General features: G+C 41.7%; 1 protein-coding gene across 1 annotated transcript in view; it reads right to left on the bottom strand.

The window, feature by feature from the left end:
* The window catches only part of RPS6KA2 (ribosomal protein S6 kinase A2), a 162285-nt gene that overhangs the window by 73118 nt on the left and 70834 nt on the right, over positions 1 to 18333 (bottom strand). Inside the window, exons 4-5 of the mRNA XM_059841252.1 lie at positions 1263 to 1343; positions 398 to 477 (exon numbers count right to left, since the gene is read on the bottom strand). Coding sequence (XP_059697235.1) covers positions 398 to 477; positions 1263 to 1343 — 161 coding nt within the window. The remainder of the gene's footprint in view (positions 1 to 397; positions 478 to 1262; positions 1344 to 18333) is intronic.

The raw sequence follows: 18333 nt of genomic DNA, 5'->3' as shown, positions 1-18333 counted from the left end.
GCCGTCTCTTCCCTCTGCTGGCAGTGTCTGTGTTTTTCCAGTGGTTCTGTGCTCATCCCTAGGGCAAAATGTACTGGGGATTGATTTCTCAGGCTGTTTCTCATCACATCCAAGTCTTATTCTGAAAGCATCGAGTCAGGGGCTATTTTGCTATGGGAATGGCTTAGCAGTGGAGCAGTTTTCTCTGGCAGTGATGCCTACATGGTATCTGCTGCATTACCTCTGGCAAAATTCAAATACAATTATTAAGAACCCACTTAACCATGCAAGGTGAAGTAGCTCCATTACATACATAGATGACTATTCCTAAGGCCATTTTTCATTCCCATGAACTCAATTTGAGTTCTGAAAATCCAAGACAGTCTTTAATTTCTGAGTTAAAGATCTATCAGCTTACCTCTTTGGAGAGTCTGGTGAAAAGGTCCCCTCCCCGCAGGAAATCTAGTATTAGGTACAACTTCCCCTCTGTTTGAAATGCTGCATTAGAAAAGGATGAAGATGTTGGAAGTTTGAACCAAGATAAGTCCCCAATGAGTAAGTCCTGTTGACTAGCAGTGTGTCATTCATTGCTTCACTGTCACTTCAAAACTTTGAGAACTAAAAAAACCTATTTCTGTATAGAACTTAGCAACTGAGCTTCAGCTATGGGAAAAAATAGTGTCAGTTGAGAGACAACAGTGCATTACTGATACATTCATTTCTGTGTTAAGCACCTATGAATTAACAGTGTTTCCCACTCCACAGGGTATCAGGAGTCCCTGAGAGCAAGGCATAGAGAGAAGTTTCCATGTTTGTGTGAGAGAAGAGCCCACATACCAAATGTCCACCTGTTACAGTAGTAAAGGGGCTGGCGTGGCAGGAGGCAACTCCAGCAAGACAGCACATTCATGTACACACCTATACAAATTTAGACTGGTACTGATTATCATAACCTGCTTTTATTTAAATTCTCTGTCTTTCCAAAAGATACCTGACACCAGGTGAGGGTTTGGCAGATGTAAACTCAGCAGCTACCCCACCAGCACTACCTATTATGTCAGACTTTATGACAAATTTATTTCAATGGAGGAATGGCTGAAACTTACAAGTACTGGATGTCTCCTTCAGCATAAATGAAGAATTTCACACAAGTAGCCTCTATGACTTTGTTAGCAACAGAGTCATAAGTAGGTAGGGGGCATCTGCTCTAAAGTGTAACACATCTAGTCACAATTCCCCACCCAATTTAAGAACAAACATGAATTATATTTTATTATAGTTACCATAATGAAGCTTGACTATGAAAGGATGGTTCACTTCTGCCAAAATATCTCTCTCCATTTTAGACCGTACCCGATCCCGAACTATAAAGAAAGAACAATAGGAACAGTGACATTAAGAAGCAGCATGGTCCCTGGATACAGTACTGGAATAAGGTTCTGGCAGTCTGGATTCTGATTCTCACTCTGCCGATGGCTTGTATGGCCTTAGGCCAATCAGACCACTCAAGTGTCCTCTATTCCTGACTGTCTGGTCAGTGTAGCAGTTCCCCAGGAAGAAGAACTGGTGTCTTTCCCTACAGAGAGCTGCCCTAACTAAAATGACTACAGTACTGCAAACAACAAGAAGGCAATTACACTTCACAGAAGAGAACGTTAATAGGAAAATGAAAACTACACAAAATTAATTACTTTACTTCATTTAAGATGAAACAGAATGTACCAGTCCCAGAGCAAGTCAGATTAATCTTGCTCAAATTAAGTCATTGTATTTTGCTGATGATAGCAGCATTCATGACATATCACTGAATAGCACTTTCTGGAAGTGATCTATATATACAATATTCAAAGTTTCCAATAAACCACCATCCAATCAATCAGTAACAAAGAAAAATTTCAAATAAAAATAGTAACTAATTATTTTTATGTGTAGAGATAATTTTATTGTGTGATAGCAGAGAGAAAAATAATTTTTATGGTTGAGATGAATAGAGAGTAAGGGAAATCATAATTTCAGAGGTGAGCTGAGTTCAAGCTACACAAAACTAAGGCTGAAGATTTCATACCAAAGCCATTTAGCAGAATATTCAGACACTGAGGAGGATTCAAGTCCCCACATTACCAAATCTTGATCCTAAAGATACATTTGCATTTTTTAGTCAATCACTACTTTATTGAAAAATATTGACATTTTCTTTGGTCTCTTCACAGCGCCAATATGCTTTTCAGATGAAAGCTCCTACAAGACATATTATAAAACTATTTTAGGTAGCAAAGCCTGAGATCTGTCAGACTCTGTCATTGCAGGCATGTGTTGTGGAGCTGCTCAAAAGCTGAGTACTCTCAGCACCCAAGTGAGGAACACACATAACAAAACCCCCGTCTATTGCTGTACTTCAAAAACTGATGCACAGAAATAGGTCCAAACCAGCTGATCTGAAAACCTGAAATAGCACAGGTGACATACTTGGGTTTCTTTCTATCTTGATGCTTTCCTTAGGCCAATAGGGACATAAGCTTTACTAGCTCATTCAAGCTACCTCGTAGATAAATTCAAACAGAGGGAATTACAATTGCAGAATTGTAATCTCATCCCACAAGTAAAAATCACACACCCTACACTCACAAAATGCTTAACCTCTGTGAAGAGAGACTGTTTCTTGTGCTGTCCATCGGGGATGATCCCAGGTGGGAATTTGTGTTGGATAGGTGGGCATTGCTGAACACTCTGCACGGTACATTTCTCATTAAGCTTTGTTGGGCAGCCTAAGAAAGTTCCTCCCTGCCTTTGCACTGCACAGCTGAGAACAGGCTGTCTGAACAGCAGCACACCCTCCTCCACCCATCATTTTAACCTCCCAGCAGCCAAAGGCCCAGCTGTGCAGCCCAAGGCTTTGCCAAAGCCCCGTGCCCTGCTTGCTGCTGCGGAGGTCACTGGGGTGGACCTGTAGCCACACAAGGCACCCTCCTCCCCACGGGCACACAGGAGGCACACCAGACTTAAAGAGAAGCTGATGTCACCACAGAAGACATCTCACTCTCCAGTCATGGCCCTGCAACCACTCTGAACCTGCAGCTGCTGCAATATGGGGCTACATTTCCCTTTGCAAACCTGTCTTTTGGGAGCAGAAACCAGGCTTGTGAAGCGGGAGCTTCAGCAGCACCACAGACTGTCCCCACCTGGGCACTGCCAGCCTGGGCCAGCCCAGGACCCCTCAGGCAGTACTGGGTGGCAAGGGCACTAATGAGGGTGTGTGTCAGTGGGATGGGCTCTGCTCTGCTCCCTGGGCTCAGACCCCCCATGTGCCCCACCCTGCTTCCCTCGGGGCCAGCTGGGTCCTGGGCATGGATGCTCTAAATCAGTGCTCCCATGGCAGATTCCATTTTCCTCTTTAAAATCTTATGTAGAGAAAGATCCAGCAAGACAGTGCAAATTGCAGACATCTTAATGGACTGCCTTGGCAAGGGCACTGGGCTGCAAAGCAAATGTGATAAACAGCAAAGTGCCAGTGTGAATATCTGCTGACTGCATTGAGGGGCAGCAGCCTGGACCCTCCCCAGAGTCCTCTGCAGGTGGCTCAGGACAGCACCTGGTGATCTGGCTGCCTCTCTGAGTGGGTCAGTGTCTCTCCAGTAATTTTGGAAACTGTCTTCTTGATGTCACCAGGCTGAAATTCAAAGTTTAACTTTTTTTTAAACTAGGGATGGGCTGTCAGATAATAGGTTTGCTGTCTTAGTGACTTTTTCCTCAGTGGTTTTTTGTCCTTTTTGACAATTTTAACCAAAGTGTTGCTGAATCCCCTGACCTGAAACATCAGGGAGAGAAACCCCCCTGCATGTGTGACAAAAGCATCTACCACTTACAGAAAGCTGTTTCTGTAGGAAGATACATGCAGAAAATACACAAATAAGGTCAAAAATTTCACAATCTGCCTAGAAATGTTTGGCAAAAAGCATTATTAATTACAAATTATTTGCTCATCCCTACCTTTCAGTAAGAAATGTCACTGCTTAACCAGGAGTGAAGAATTAATTAATTAATAAAGCAAGAATAAGGGGAGCTACAAACTAAGTTAATTAAGTCAGCATCAAAAAGTATTGTAGCAGGCGAAATAAATCAGTGAACAAAACGATGGCTTAAATTTCATCCATTACCCTCCTCACTTCTTTAAAACTCAGCATTTTGCCTCAAGTGTAGTAAAAGGAAAATAGACTCAGGCTTAGGAACTTGCAATTCAATTTCAAATTCTACACACAGCACAGGAACACAAAAAAGATAATGCAAATAGAATATATACATAAAACTCTCTGCAACATCCTTTTCAATTCTAATGCTGTTATTTTAATCTGTTTTTAATACTGTCTGTTGTAAGCAAAAGTAGAGAGCTAAATTCTAAATTCCAGTCCACACTGCCTATGTCCAGAAGACAAAGCACATGTGTGGTGCCTAATTACCTGAGATATGGAGAAATAGAGGCTTTGTAAAAGTGATCATAGTCTCTCTTCAATGCTTCTGCTTGGAAATACTATTTGCTTTACTGTGTTCTTGTTTCACACAGTACTGAACTCAAACCCTCTAAAGAGCATCCTTTCATGCTGCACCTTCATCAGCAGAGCATTATAACAACACAAAGAAAAAAACAGAAAAGCATCCTGTTGACACACTGGATGCAGACGCATGCCAATAATGTCACACAGGGACTTCGTGTGCTTTTCTTTTGAAATGCATATCATTCTGTGAAGGTGATTTTTCTGGAGGAAAGTTCCTCTGTGGCCCGAAATATGGAGATGGGGAAAAGAGCCATTGCACCACAGCTTTACCACTGTGCCCTATGCTTCTGCAGCAAAGGTAGAAAAACAGTTCTACAGAGCAGGAGGCACTCTTTGTAGAAGGGCACATTGAGAAATCAGTAAGAATGCAGACTGTGTTTTAGGAGTCCAGAGGCTGGGGGAGATCATTTTATCTCACTCCCTCCTTTTTTCCTTCTTTCTCCTTTTACATGAAACAACACATTTGGCTTTAAAGAAATCAAAGAGTTGCCTCTGTTTGTTGTATTTTAAAGTAGCCTTGATGCTCCAATGTTGAGATTTGGAATGACAGATGTCTCTAAATCAATACTACACTTTATTGAAGTATTGAACTTCCATTTTTAGTCTTTATCACCTATTCATTATTCTCTCTGTTTGAAAATGTTAATTAAATCTCTCAATATCCCTCTGAAGTACCTCTGCTCAATTTTCCAACAAAGAGAATTAAAGAACATATTGATGAAGTCTGATGCTACAGAAAAAAATAATAAATAAATAAAAATCACATGGGACTTGTCAGGAGCAAACATGGCTTCTGGGACATACAAACTCAGCTGAAAACAAATCTTCAGAGCAGTAACCTGAGCCTTTGTCATGTTTTCCTCATAGCCTTGACCAGCAAGAAGCAGCTTGGTGAGCTGAGGATGCTGCACAAGTTGCCTCCTTCCTGTCCCATGGAGCCTCTGGCAGCTGCAACCTCCTGCTGTTTTCTCATTGGGACCCCAACTTGGATCTCTCTTCTTGACCAAAAGAATCCACAGATGCTGCAGGACATTAAGTGTGTCTTAGATTTTTGGCCGAAATTAGCTGTTGGGCTCAACCCCATCATTAGAGAAATACTGACTGACAGACCAGCCAGACAGTCACATAAATCTCATGTCCTTATGCAGAAGTGAAATTTCAAATTTAGTGTATTTTTAATCAGAACTGGACCACTGAATATCCACAGATGTGCCTATGCATAGCTCTGAGGTGAAACTGTTTCCCACCAGAGCCTGGGAGCTGCAGATGTGAAATGGTACCCAATAAGTCAAGTCCTATGGCGATGTACATCAGCAGCAGAGTAAGAATTACACCCCTCACAACTGCATAAACCAGTTCCAACTAAATTCATTAAAACCAGACTCAATAAGCAGCTTGATGAAGAGAAAAGAAAGCTGCCATCTGCTACAAGGGAATTTCCTCTAAAGATCCAAAACCTACAGCTGGAAATACATCTGTTCACAGCTTGTGCAAAACTGAAAATCTTCAACACCTCTTCAGAGCTGCACCTGGAACATTTTTCTTTTTATGGAAATCATATGTTTGATTTAAATTTATTTACCTTAGTGGATGCGATATCCTGTGAAATCATCAATAAAGTATTTGCTTCTTGAATTTGAGTGTTACATGCTCCTATGCTTCATCTGCTTCAATTGTACTGAAGTAGGACTTATAACTATTTTTTATTATTATTACTACTATTCCAAGAAATAACAATTTCAGTACTAACTCTTACTGACAAGCAATAATTACCTATGCTCTAGGAATAGTCATAATTTCAAAATGACAAACTAATAAGAAGGCCGGCCTTAGAATTCAGATGCCCCAGTAAGTATTACTCACCAGCAGCTCTGGAAATTATGATGAACCGAAGGAAAAAACTGGTTTCATATAGTTTTGCAATAAAGAAAATTTGTTTAAAACGTGTCTGAGACAGTTGGCCTTTTCACCCCACACAAAAATTGGTATTTCAGATTTAGTTCCAGCACACAAGAAAACAGTAACACAAAGATGACCAGGACATATAGTCCTCAGTCCTACTCTTAAATACAGTCTAAAGAGGAATGATTTTTTTTCGTCAAACTTCTCTCATATCTTCTGGGAGACTCTTTTTCCCTTGCAGTGCTGGCTAACTCACATGCAGCTGCAAAGAAGAGGCAGCACCAAGATTCGTATTTCCTATGCATGGGGCATTCCAGTATCAAATGAGTGTCTGCCTTGTGTTTTGCTATGGAGAAGTTGCTAAGCCAAGAGAAGCAATGAAGAAGTTTTTTTTTTTTTTTTTTCTTGAGATGGAGATGATCCAGATGTCCAGGAACTGCTGGGTCTCTCAGGGCAATGAGTTCTGCTGCTTGCCTTTTAAGCTTGAAGCCCAGCATGGTTTAATCAAGCCCTGCTGCTCTTTGCTCTGAAAACGCACCTGTGTGGTGGGTTTTACAGGGAGAGCTGAGGAAAGTTTGTGCATCACCTTATTCTGGAAGTGTGAGAGCTGTCTGTGCTTTGACATTCACCACAAATACTTTCTGCAGCAAGTCATCAAAGGCAAAAACACAGCTTTTATGATTGAAAAGTATGAGGAGTGAACACTGGCTCAGGGATGAAAATGCCAAGATATTCCCTCTTATGCCATCCTTCTACAGGAAAAAAAATTCTCCCCTTTATTCAGTCCCTCCAGGTCTAAAAAGCCATTTGTATTGAAAGGGGCATTTCCTCTCCTTCAGAACCTTTGACCAACTACTAATTCACTTGCAAGGCCTGGAAGAGGTGAAAGGGGGTGAGGGTGGCACAGGACCTCCCCAAAAACTCTTGGCACACCAACTCATGGCAAAGTGTCCCTGTGTGAAAGTGATTTAAAGCCCACCCAAGTCCCTTCTCTTTTGTCACATGAGCCCCTACTATTTTGTTTAATGGCATGGTATGAAACATTCTGCCTGGTCCAGTGCAGATGTTTAAGGATGAGACCAATAATCTTTTATAAAATATTAAGTGAGAATTCCTGGAAGGAGAGGAAATGTGGTATTTCCTCTCTGTAGAATGTATGTACTGGGATGCTGTCATTTGCCACCAGGGCAGTTTTAGTCATAGGCTGAAGTAATCCTAGTAAATGTTTTCTGCAGGCCTGTTTGAAACTTGTAATTTTGAATATTTTCAAAGATGTTTTTGCTGTGGGTTTTTGTTCTCTAGCTGGAACAGAAAGCCTAAATTCGGCAAGTTTTGCCAAAATTAAATTGAGAAAAATTGTTTTGGCTGCATCTAAGTACTCTTTGTAGAGGTTTTTATTTTGGCTTTTTATCTCCCCTTTCATAACTCTAATTGTAATGTACAAATGTAAAATATTGTTTGAAAAGGTGTACAATCAAACCAAAATTTCCCTCAACTGTCCTGTTCCTATGGATAGACACTCTGTCACAAACTCATCTTTTCTTTATCAGTTGTAACATAAATTCAGAAGATGGTTAATAAAAAAACCCATCGTGAAGTTTTAAAACAGAATCCCTATGTCTTCCAGGTTTAGGGTAAACATGCAAAGTTTTGAAGTGAAGTTTTTGCAATTGTTTACCAGCTTAGCTCTGATATGGGTAACATGAGGCAGTGGCTGGACAGTGAGAGGTTCCTTTCTCAGAAGGGAGGGTTTGGATGGATTTGGTCAAAGGACAGGAGACAAATGTTAACATTCTCCCTGAGCTGTCCAGACCACAACTGCACTACGCTGACTTCTCACTCTAAACACTCCTTCCATTAGGCTGCTTGGATGTGGTAAACACACAGCCAGTCCAATCCGACTTGTTCTGACAAAAGTTTTTGGATGAGCATTTCAGTTACTGAATTGCAAAAATTTTGGTTTCCAAAACAAATAACTACTATATTTAAGGCATCACTGAGGAAGCAGGGATATTGGCTTATCATCCAGCACTGAAGGCACACTTCATTTAGGAAATATGAAGCCCTAAGACAGATTCTATTTGTAAACCACACAGGATGACGTTTACCAGGTTACTCATAACCCAGCCCTCCATTCTACCTGCACACAAAAGAGACAGGAATTTAGAATTTAAATCGTTCAGTAAAAGTGTGCCATTTAATGTTAACATTCAGACAAACCTCTGCTTTGCCCAGGACCTGATGTGATGCAGACATACTTAATATAGCTCTGCTGATATGTTTGCCTCATAAAAACGAAACAGCATCTGTGAGACGGCTGTCTATCACTGAAGAAGCCTCCAGCCCCACCAGCAAGCAGGGTGTGAAGTCAAGGCAAGGTCATTTCCTAAATTAGAGCATAAGAAAAAGCCTGCTCTTTTGCTGTTATCAACATGCTCATTAAAGCTTTGCAATCAGCAAGCCTTGGTCACACAGACAACAACAGCAACAAAAAGGCTGATTTATTATTTTCCCCTTTGACAAGAGAAACACAGTCCAAAAACAACTGGGAATTAGTTTTCAGCCTGGACTGCACTACCATATAGGATTGTTGTGGAAGATATGACTAAGTTCAGAGAGTTTCTGGGTGAAATCATGGCCCTAAAGCAGTCAATAGTAAAACTGCTGTTGACATTAACAGGATCTCAACAGCTACATCTCAGTCCCTATATACAGCTCTAAAAATATATTTAGCTGCTTGAGCTCTGAAAGAATACCTAACAGAAAAGGAAATCTTAGGTTTTTTCTCCTGTATTACTGAGAAACTGCCAAAAGCGAAACGTAAACAGTACTCAGCAATGACTACAGGGAGACAGGAGGAGAGCAGATAAATATTTAAAGGATATAAACATGGAGGAAAAAGAGTTATTTATCAAAATAAAAGGAAAAATTAATATAAATAGGAGGAGGTAAGTGCAACAGAAAAAGAGGAAATGTAGGCTATATTGGGCAAACTGTAACTGCATGAACCCCCACAGAGCAGAGCAATGGCTTGGGACTGGAACCTCCTTACTGACACATTTTAAACCAAAACTGAACAGGAGAAGTGAAATAACTATTTAGTAAGAAACCAGCCTGCCATGACTGCAGGGGAATGAGACGGCACTTTTCACTATGTGCTGCTTTGCTGCAGTGACTCCACCTCAATAAAGGACATCTTAAAAAAACAGAACAATCCCGACTTCATTATTATGCACAACTGTTTGGAAGGCTGTCTGAAACACAGCATTTACAGCAGGATTAATGCCCACAGCATTGTATCAGAACATTCCACCAAAGTGAAAAAAATATCAGAAACCAAAAATTCATATTGGAAGTGAACTTGAAAACCCCCTGAAGAACCACAAGCAGTTTAGTTTCCACACAGTGCTTTTAATTCTACTGTCTCAGAGAGCCTTATCAAGAATCCTTGGTTTCTAAGGCTGTTACCCTGAGGGTGATAGCTGTAGGTAAGGCAGGGGGTAATGAACCCCTCTGGGGCCACCCAGCCCTGTGACCACCAGCCCTGTGAGAGCCCTTCCAGTGACTGTTAGCAAGCCATACTCCTCACACACACAGTGCAAACTTTCAGGCTCCCTCAAAACTTTGCTTTGGAAGTTGCTTGCTTTGTGCTGGGAACACCAGGTGAAAACAAAAATAGAAAACAGTACTTCTAAATGTACACTTGCAAATATTTCTTTCTTATGATAGCATACAAGGATCAAGATAGTACCTAGCTGGAAGACATTGACATTTTACATTGCAGAGCTTATTATATTCATAATGAAACCAAACTTGAACAGATAACCATTGACAAATTCTATACAGAAGATAAATATTTAAAGGATATCAAAATGTAGGACGAAGACTTATTTATCAAAATAAAAGGAAAGAAAGGAATATAAATAGAAGAACATGTGTGAAACATAAAAAGAGGAAATGTAGGCTCTCTTTCAGCAGAAAGTCAAATCTGACTTTACAGTGTTGATGAAGACAATTCCCTCTCAATGGCAACTACGTCGTAGCCCATATAAAGATCTGAAAGATGACCAGGGACACACTCCAAGTGTCTGAACAACTCAGGCTTTGCCTGAACTAACAAAAGTAATCCACTGCTGCTGAGAAAATGCCAGTTAAATTAACGTGCCATGGAAACCTTTTGAGCGTGCCAATTACCATTGCATGCAGATAGAAAATGCTGTAGAGAAAATAGAAAGGAGAGGCCATTGCTGGTCCCTCCTCAGTCATCAAAACCTTCATCTTGGAGCAAACACCACAGCCACGTGGAAGCTGAAACTGACATGCGTGACCTCCATGAAGATGGTGAAAACAGAGAATAATGTTGCTTCTGTAGAAACAAATCCCAGCTGGCAGTCTCCCACACTGTACCATGTAACTTTTATGGAGAGCCAGCTAAGTGCTAGCACACCTCCAGGAGCAGGTGTGAACAGAAGGGCTGCCCAGCTGTTTGGTGAAGGTTTACAAGTGATCCTACTGCAGTGCTGAGGGGAAAATCATCACCAGTGCAACTGACCCCTCCTCTGCTGTCACTCTGACTTAATGTGGCATCAAGGGACAGCACTGACCTCACTGTTAATCTGTCCTCATGCTTGAAAGGAAATAAGGTTTTTCTGCTGTGTTATGGGAACCAATGAAAGCAGTTGGATGCAACTCCCAGATGATGCTTACGAATTTGGTTTCCAACCAACTACAAATGCACTGCAGTTGCAGGCAGCTGAACTTGGTTAAATAGCAATTATCCTGGCTGTTACAAATGGTGCAACTTATTCAATGGACAGAACAAACAAATGCTTGTCATACAGATAATGGATTTGTACCACAGCCGAAGACTTGCAGAGTCCATCAGGGAGGTTAAAAATCCCAGGGATATTTAGCTATTGTATTTTTAATTTAGCTTTCCCCTACAGCTGTAAATTTATTCAAAAGCAGAGCTGATTCATAGTTCTGATTATTCCAAATAATCAATGCATTATACACAAGACACATTTCCTAACAACTTCTTTGTTTGGAATCTTTAGCCATTAAATTCCACAATGCAACAGATTCTTCAGTGAGGAGGGGTGTCAATAACATCTCCATTAATATCCTTTGGAGGACTGTTGCTCCTCCAAAGAGCAGTGAGCACTGTGGAGAGCAGGCTGGCATAACTGGGTTAGCATTACAGATATGGAGATGGGTCAGAGGAGCAGCAGTAAGGGTAACACTGGGTGGTGTTCATGAAGCAGGCTGGCAGCAGAAGTGTGAGCACAGCCAAAGTCTTTTAATTCCTAAACTGAGGTACCAGCTCCCATGCTAGACACAGCCTGCCATGAAAGAACAGACTACAGGACATAATTCAAAGGAGATGAAGATTAAGAGCATCTGAATCTGTATTTGCCAAAAGAGCAATTTTTCTCTTCCTGTAACTTGCAGCCTTGTGGTACCAACAGCCAGCTCTTGGACATCAGGCAGGATTAAAAGACTTCCAGAGGTTCATTCACGTGCTGCACAGCTGACATAATGGGTTGCCAGCAACAGCTTCTCTCTTTTGGCAGTGGGTTTCTTAAAATTAGAAGCATTGCAAGCAAGCACAAAGCTTACAGAGCTCCTTTAAGACAGTGCAAGACAAATAAGACAAAAAAAATTTTCAAGCCTCAAGACAAAAGAAAACCAGAAAAGTGGACTTTCACATGATTCCCATTTGGCTTAAGAGCACCAGCTAGAAACGCAGAAGCAAAAGGGGAGCAGGGAAGGTAAAACAGTGACCAGTGTTTTGCTGTCACTGGTAAGGTCCAGCTGGCCTGGGAACATCCTGTCCACTCATATTGTGCTTAATTCTTAAACTAAACACGTGGGAGAAGGAGTGTGGAGGTTGACAGCTGCAGGCAACCACCCTCCAGAAATCCCCAGGGCATCATGGACTCACAGAATAAGCTGAGTCAGAAGGGACCCACCATTGAGACCAGCTCCTGGCCTTGCACAGGACACCCCAAGAATCACACCATTTTACAAAGCCATCTACCCAAGGGCTTCTTCCAGGAACTTTCTCTGAATGGGACTCCCCAAAGGAACAAGCATCTCAACAATATGACCACTCTGCTGTCTTCGCAGCAAGACATTTCTACCAGTTTAATCACACCCCCAGAATTTTCAATAATCCTTGTGGTAGAGCAGGAGTGCCTCTGCTCTGTCATAACAAAGCACTCACAGGGGACCTGAAAGGTAGGACATGCAGCCAGAGCAGATAATGTCACCCCTGATGTACCTAGTATATAACTAAATCTTCTAAAATGAGAGATACTCATGAAAAATGAAACATTTGAGGAAAAATGAACGCTGAGGAAGGAAAGGAACATAAAAGATTCTCAGCCTACTGAAGATGGAAGCTGAATATAGCAAACTTCAAGATGCAGAAAAAACCCACAAAGAGGAAACTGTTCTAGAGAGAGAGGAGACGAATTAACAGCTTCAGCTGTGGCAAGGCAGACACTGGACAGATGTGCTAGGAAGCATTCTGTAACAATATAGTGCTAGAGACAGTCTAAGGATGAGTTAGGCAAACATCTGTGAGGAATGACACAAAAGCATCACCCCAGGTCGGGGTGGGCCATGGGACTTCTCCAGGTGCCCTCCAGATGATGCCTCAGTAGCCGGGCGAGGCACAGGGTGCCCTCCCAGGTACCACACCAGGGGGGTCACCTGGCACAGATCCAGGCAAGGACACGAGGCCTGCTTCCAAAGCAGAACCACTGAGCCTCTGTGATTGTCCTGAAGTTCATCTAGCCCTCATTCCCAGGTTCTTGGCAGAACACTGTACCTGGCCAGCAGTGACAGGCTCATTCTTTTAGCTGAAGCTTCATGTCAGTCTTCATAGATTTGTTCCAATTAAACTCAGCTGTGTGTTTCTCTCCTCTCTCTGCTTTCCAGCTAGCGTTGATGAAGGGTTGTGAGGGCTCACAAAGGCCATTGCACCTCCCAGCCCTTTCCTGGCAAAAGGATTTTTTCTACAGATAAAATGGAATTGCATCACATTTTCAAACAGGATAAACATTTCACTTGTGGCTTCAGAGCAACTGTCCATGTAGTCTCTCCATTCCTGAATTCACAGCAAAAGCAATTAACAGCAATCTGCTACTCGACAGTAAAAAAAATTAAATGTGATCTTTTCTGTAAAACAATAACCAGTTTGGGAGTAACTGCAAATACCTGTCATTAGATATACAATGCAATTAATATGATAAAAAGAATAATCCAATGGAAGACAAGCTATAGTGAAACTCTTGATCAAGTCTATGATAGAGAGTTTGAAGAATGAGCTTGGGTCTGAAAACCTTTTAACTGTGGTACCTACAGGAGATGCAGTTTCAAGTATCTCCACCGCTGCTTATTCACCATGGCAAATACACAGATCAATTGAAACTTGAAAGAGGTAGATGGCAAATTGACTGAAAATTATAAGATGATTTGAAAAAATTGCTTTCTTCCATCAGAAAAGCCATAAGTATGATGAACTTACTCATTCCTGAAAAAAACCCCAAAACCAACAACCAACCAGCTACCATTCCTTTACTGTCCAGAATAGCCAGGGAACAAATTCAAATGCAACCTGCATGAGTTGGTGTGGGTTCTTATATTTAAACATGTCATTCTTTCTGTATTTCACTGACAGAAGAGTGACTCAACAAACATTTAGAAAAATCTTATATAATGTGATCATAGGTAAAGAACATATATTTTCTGCCAAAGAAATCAGCAGGTTTTTTCAGTGCTTTCTTCTTCCGACTTCAGATTTGAATCACCTTTGTCCTCTCTAGAGAATCTTCACAGGAAAACCTGAATAATGCAACCCTCAGATACTGCTAAGGCCCATGGAACTGCTCTGGGATCAGAAGTCAAGGGTGTGGGCACCTTAACCTAGCAAAAAGATGGAAAAACTTAAGACAGCTCTGTGCTCTACCTTGTGAAAAACACAAACGTGGGTGCACAAGATGTCTTCACAGCAAAGTCTGAAACTTTGGCTTAAACCTAAGGGTGCTCTAAGAAGCAGTGTGGTTCCAATCTGTGAAAATAACACTGTGTGCTGGGTACCTGAGGTTGCCCCACCCTTTATGTGGCACTTTGGGGCCATGACCTGCATGGCCACGAGAGGCAGGAGGGCACTGGGTGGGCTCCTGAGTGAGTTTCATCAGGCAGGAATTCTGTCTGTGTGCTCCCAAACTCCTGTGCTTGGCAAACCAAGGCAAAGGGAGATGATGGAACAATTCCTTCAAAATCTCAAACCCCAGCACCAAGGCTGCTGGACGCTAGGACACCCACCACACTTTCTGCTGCTGAACAGCTCATGAAGAAAGCTGGAATTTGCTTGAGTCCTGTCCTGTGTGCTCCTTGGGGAGAATAAAACAAAACTGTTTCAGGGAGCAGCATACTAAGTGGCTGAAGCTGTTTTCCAAGTGAACACACACCGTGCATGGAGCTGTAATTTGGTATTATTGTAACAGCAGAGTTACACTGGAAGAAAAGTGTGGACAGGAAAGGACTGGGCAATATTGCTGCATTTACCTCCAGCAGAAATCACCAGCACAGAAGTGTGTGCTCCTATCTGAATCAGTCTGATTGACTGACAGGGAGAAAGACAGGGGAGTTTGATTTTAATTTTTTACCAATATTTTGGCAATGACTTAATAATTCTGCCCTGCTTCAGATAACAGGAAAAACCTGCTGTTCAGCAATGTGAGCAGCAGTTTTAAGAGAATCACAGAAGCAACCAGGTTGTAAAAGACCTCTGGGATCACAGAGTCCAACCTATGACTGAACACCACCTTGGCAATTAGACCATGGCATTCAGCGCCTCATCCAGCATTTTCCTATGAAGAAATATTTCCTAATGTCCAATCTAAACCTCCCCAAGGGCAGATTAAGACTAGGTCCTCTCATCCTATCAGTAGCTGCCAGGAAGAAGAGGTCAGCCCTTCACTAAAGTGGTTGTAGAAAGTGAGTTCACCCCTGAACCTCCTGTTCTCCAGGCTAAACATTCCCAGCTTCCTCAGCAGCTTCTCCTAGGACTTGTGCTTCAGACCCTTCACCAGCTTTGTTGCCCCTCTCTGGACCCTATTCAGGACTCAAGAGCCAATATTTTCACAAAGAGAAACTTCCATTTTCTGTGACAGTTAGGAAAACCCCAAAAGGAACAACAGGTTTTTGTGTAAAAACAAATGAGCCAAAATGTCCCCTTGCTACAAAATAGAGAGCATTTTTAACACCCAGTGTTAATTTCGTTAATGTCATAGCAGTGGGAATTTTTTTGCCTCCTAACAGGATTTTCACAATGCACTTGGCATTGTGAAAACACTATAATTTAATCAGGACTTCATACAATGCAAACTCCCACATGGTTTGAATAAAACAGATAATAAAATCTTTAAGTGATGCGTGTTCCCTTTATATTTATAGGCAAAAGTTTTCTCTTCTCATCCAAATCTGAATCCAAACACTGCACAGAGTCATTAAAGAGTATTAAGTATCTAACCCAGAAGCTACAAGCTCAATGAACACTTCAGCAAATGCTATGAAAACAAACTTTCAGTAATGCTTTTTGTGGTTTTTGACCTGTCCAGTCTGCTGTATTTTCAGGCTAGGACTCACTATAATATTTACTGACACACAATGAGTTGCCTAAGCACAGTTCATTTTCCTTATAATACACAGATACAAGTTATTCTCTACAGCCCATTAGAATCAGCCTGAGTGAGCCCTCCCTTATGTACTGTACCCTTTCCTCCTTCAGAAAGCCAGCCCTAGCCAAGCTGACTTTTTAGGGAAGGAAGGAATAGGTGATCTGCAAGTAAATTTACAAAGGCACTGTAAAAACACAGCCCAAAAGTGACCCCTAAGCACTGATTGTTGAGGAACTTGGTTTCATTTTCAAAAGTCACAGAGAGGAAAGAAAGCTCTGCTTCCTCAGATGACAACTACTAAATCCCATTTACTCCTAAACTGTGAGGAAGGTTGGCATGTTCCACATGACTCCTAGCCCACACAAAAAGTACATGAGAATGGGCCAGGTCCAGATGGTGACCCAAGAGCATTGCTGTCTGGTTCAGCACATACTCAGGCTGATCTTCACATTTTAGAGCCACTGAGAAATATACAGAGCAATCAAATATTTTGGTGTTTGTGCACACAGCAGTTGCTATTTCTTTCCAAGACTGAAAAATCAGCATATGGCTATTTGTGGAGAGGGGCGAGTCCATGTCTCAGCTGGATCTTTAAGGGCACTTCCAGGTCCAGCAATGTTTGTGTTTTTCTGAGCTCAGAGCCCTGACATTTGGAGGGTTACAAGTCTCAGACTAAAGAAGCCATGCATAAGCAGCAGTTCCAAGGATACAGAGCACACAAACTTTCCTCCAAACTTCAGGGAAAGGGTATCTCTGCTGTGGGGTCTGGACTGTCCAGTGGACAGGACTTCCTTGATGAATTTTTAAGAGCCCCAAGAAGATATAAAAAATATAGCAGAATACTTTAAGAAAAAATAATAAACCAAAATTTAAATGGTGAACCTGGGTAAGTACCAGGGCTTCTCACCAAACACAGGGACTGTAAAAAATAGAAAAAAAAAACTTTGCAAACCTCGGCACAACAGAGCAAGTTTTACCTGAGGTGAAGACTCTTTCTGAGTCCTGCTTTATAGGGTAAAATTGTCTACAGTTTCTCATTTTGTTCCTTTCAAACCAGAGGGAAACCACTAGATTCTCTATCTGATATCTGATCACCACATTTCTTACAGGGAAACTAAGTCACATACAGAGGAAAACTGAAGAAGCCACATCAGCTGGTGTCCAACCAGGGAAACCACCACTACAATTTTATCAGTGGGTCAGACAGAAATCCCACTTCACCTGGTAACATCTCAGTTACTTGTTGGATTTTGGGTATAAGTGATATCTTCGATTCTACATCCCCAGGAACAGCCAAGCTCTCTGTGAGCCACTAAAGCTGCTCTCCCAGCTTACTGCACCTATAACCACCACACACCAGCAAACCCCTAAGCCTGCTGGCTTAAACCCAGGGGATCATAAGCTGCAAAGCACTTTAGAGGTTTTGACAAAAGAGATTATCATTTCTAAGCCCTATAATCACAAAAAGGTAGATTGCATTCTCAGGGTCAAACAGCTTCCAGTGCCAAGACTTACACATCCCATTGCCAACCAGCTGGGCAGGTGCACACTGCATCCTCCTGATCCATCCCATAACCCTCACTACAGCACTGCTGCAATATTTATAAAGGCCATGAGCATTATGTCAGGGAATTATGGCTTCATGCCCCTTTCTCTTAGATGGCACGTCTGCTGCAGGAACGGGTCTTTGATTTCCAGGCTCCCTTACATTCCAGCACAGCAAGCTGCTGGGGATTTATGGGCATTTCATGGGCGTTTAATGAGGCTTACACCGTAACCAATCTAAACAACTCTTGATCGTGGAATTCTGAAGCACATTCAGTAAAGCTGATGGAGCCTGAGACACCTCGAGAGAAATACTGAATGAATCAGAACAGTCAGCTTGCCCTGTCCCTCTGTTCCAGCTTTGCTGGTGAATACCAGACACACATATACACAGAATAAACACTCCCTGGCTTATTTCTGGTTCCCTCAGATTTACAATGTATTCAGGATGGGCAGTAGAGACTCACTGATACATCTCAGTAAGTGTTTAAACATACTGATCAACTTTATTTTTGGTCAACTTTTTATCTAAAACCCTGATTTTAATGAAAAAGTAGAATGTTGAAAGCAACATTTTAATATGGTATTTTAAGAATACTAGCTAATGACAGGAAGGGCAAAAGTCTCACTCCTGGAAGGTATTTAAATGCCTAAATATCTTTGAG

The sequence above is a fragment of the Haemorhous mexicanus genome, chromosome 3 (assembly GCF_027477595.1).
Source record: "Haemorhous mexicanus isolate bHaeMex1 chromosome 3, bHaeMex1.pri, whole genome shotgun sequence".
Lineage (NCBI taxonomy): Eukaryota > Metazoa > Chordata > Aves > Passeriformes > Fringillidae > Haemorhous > Haemorhous mexicanus.
The sequence above is the reverse complement of the archived record's forward strand: the minus strand, read 5'-3'. Positions and strand labels throughout refer to the sequence as shown.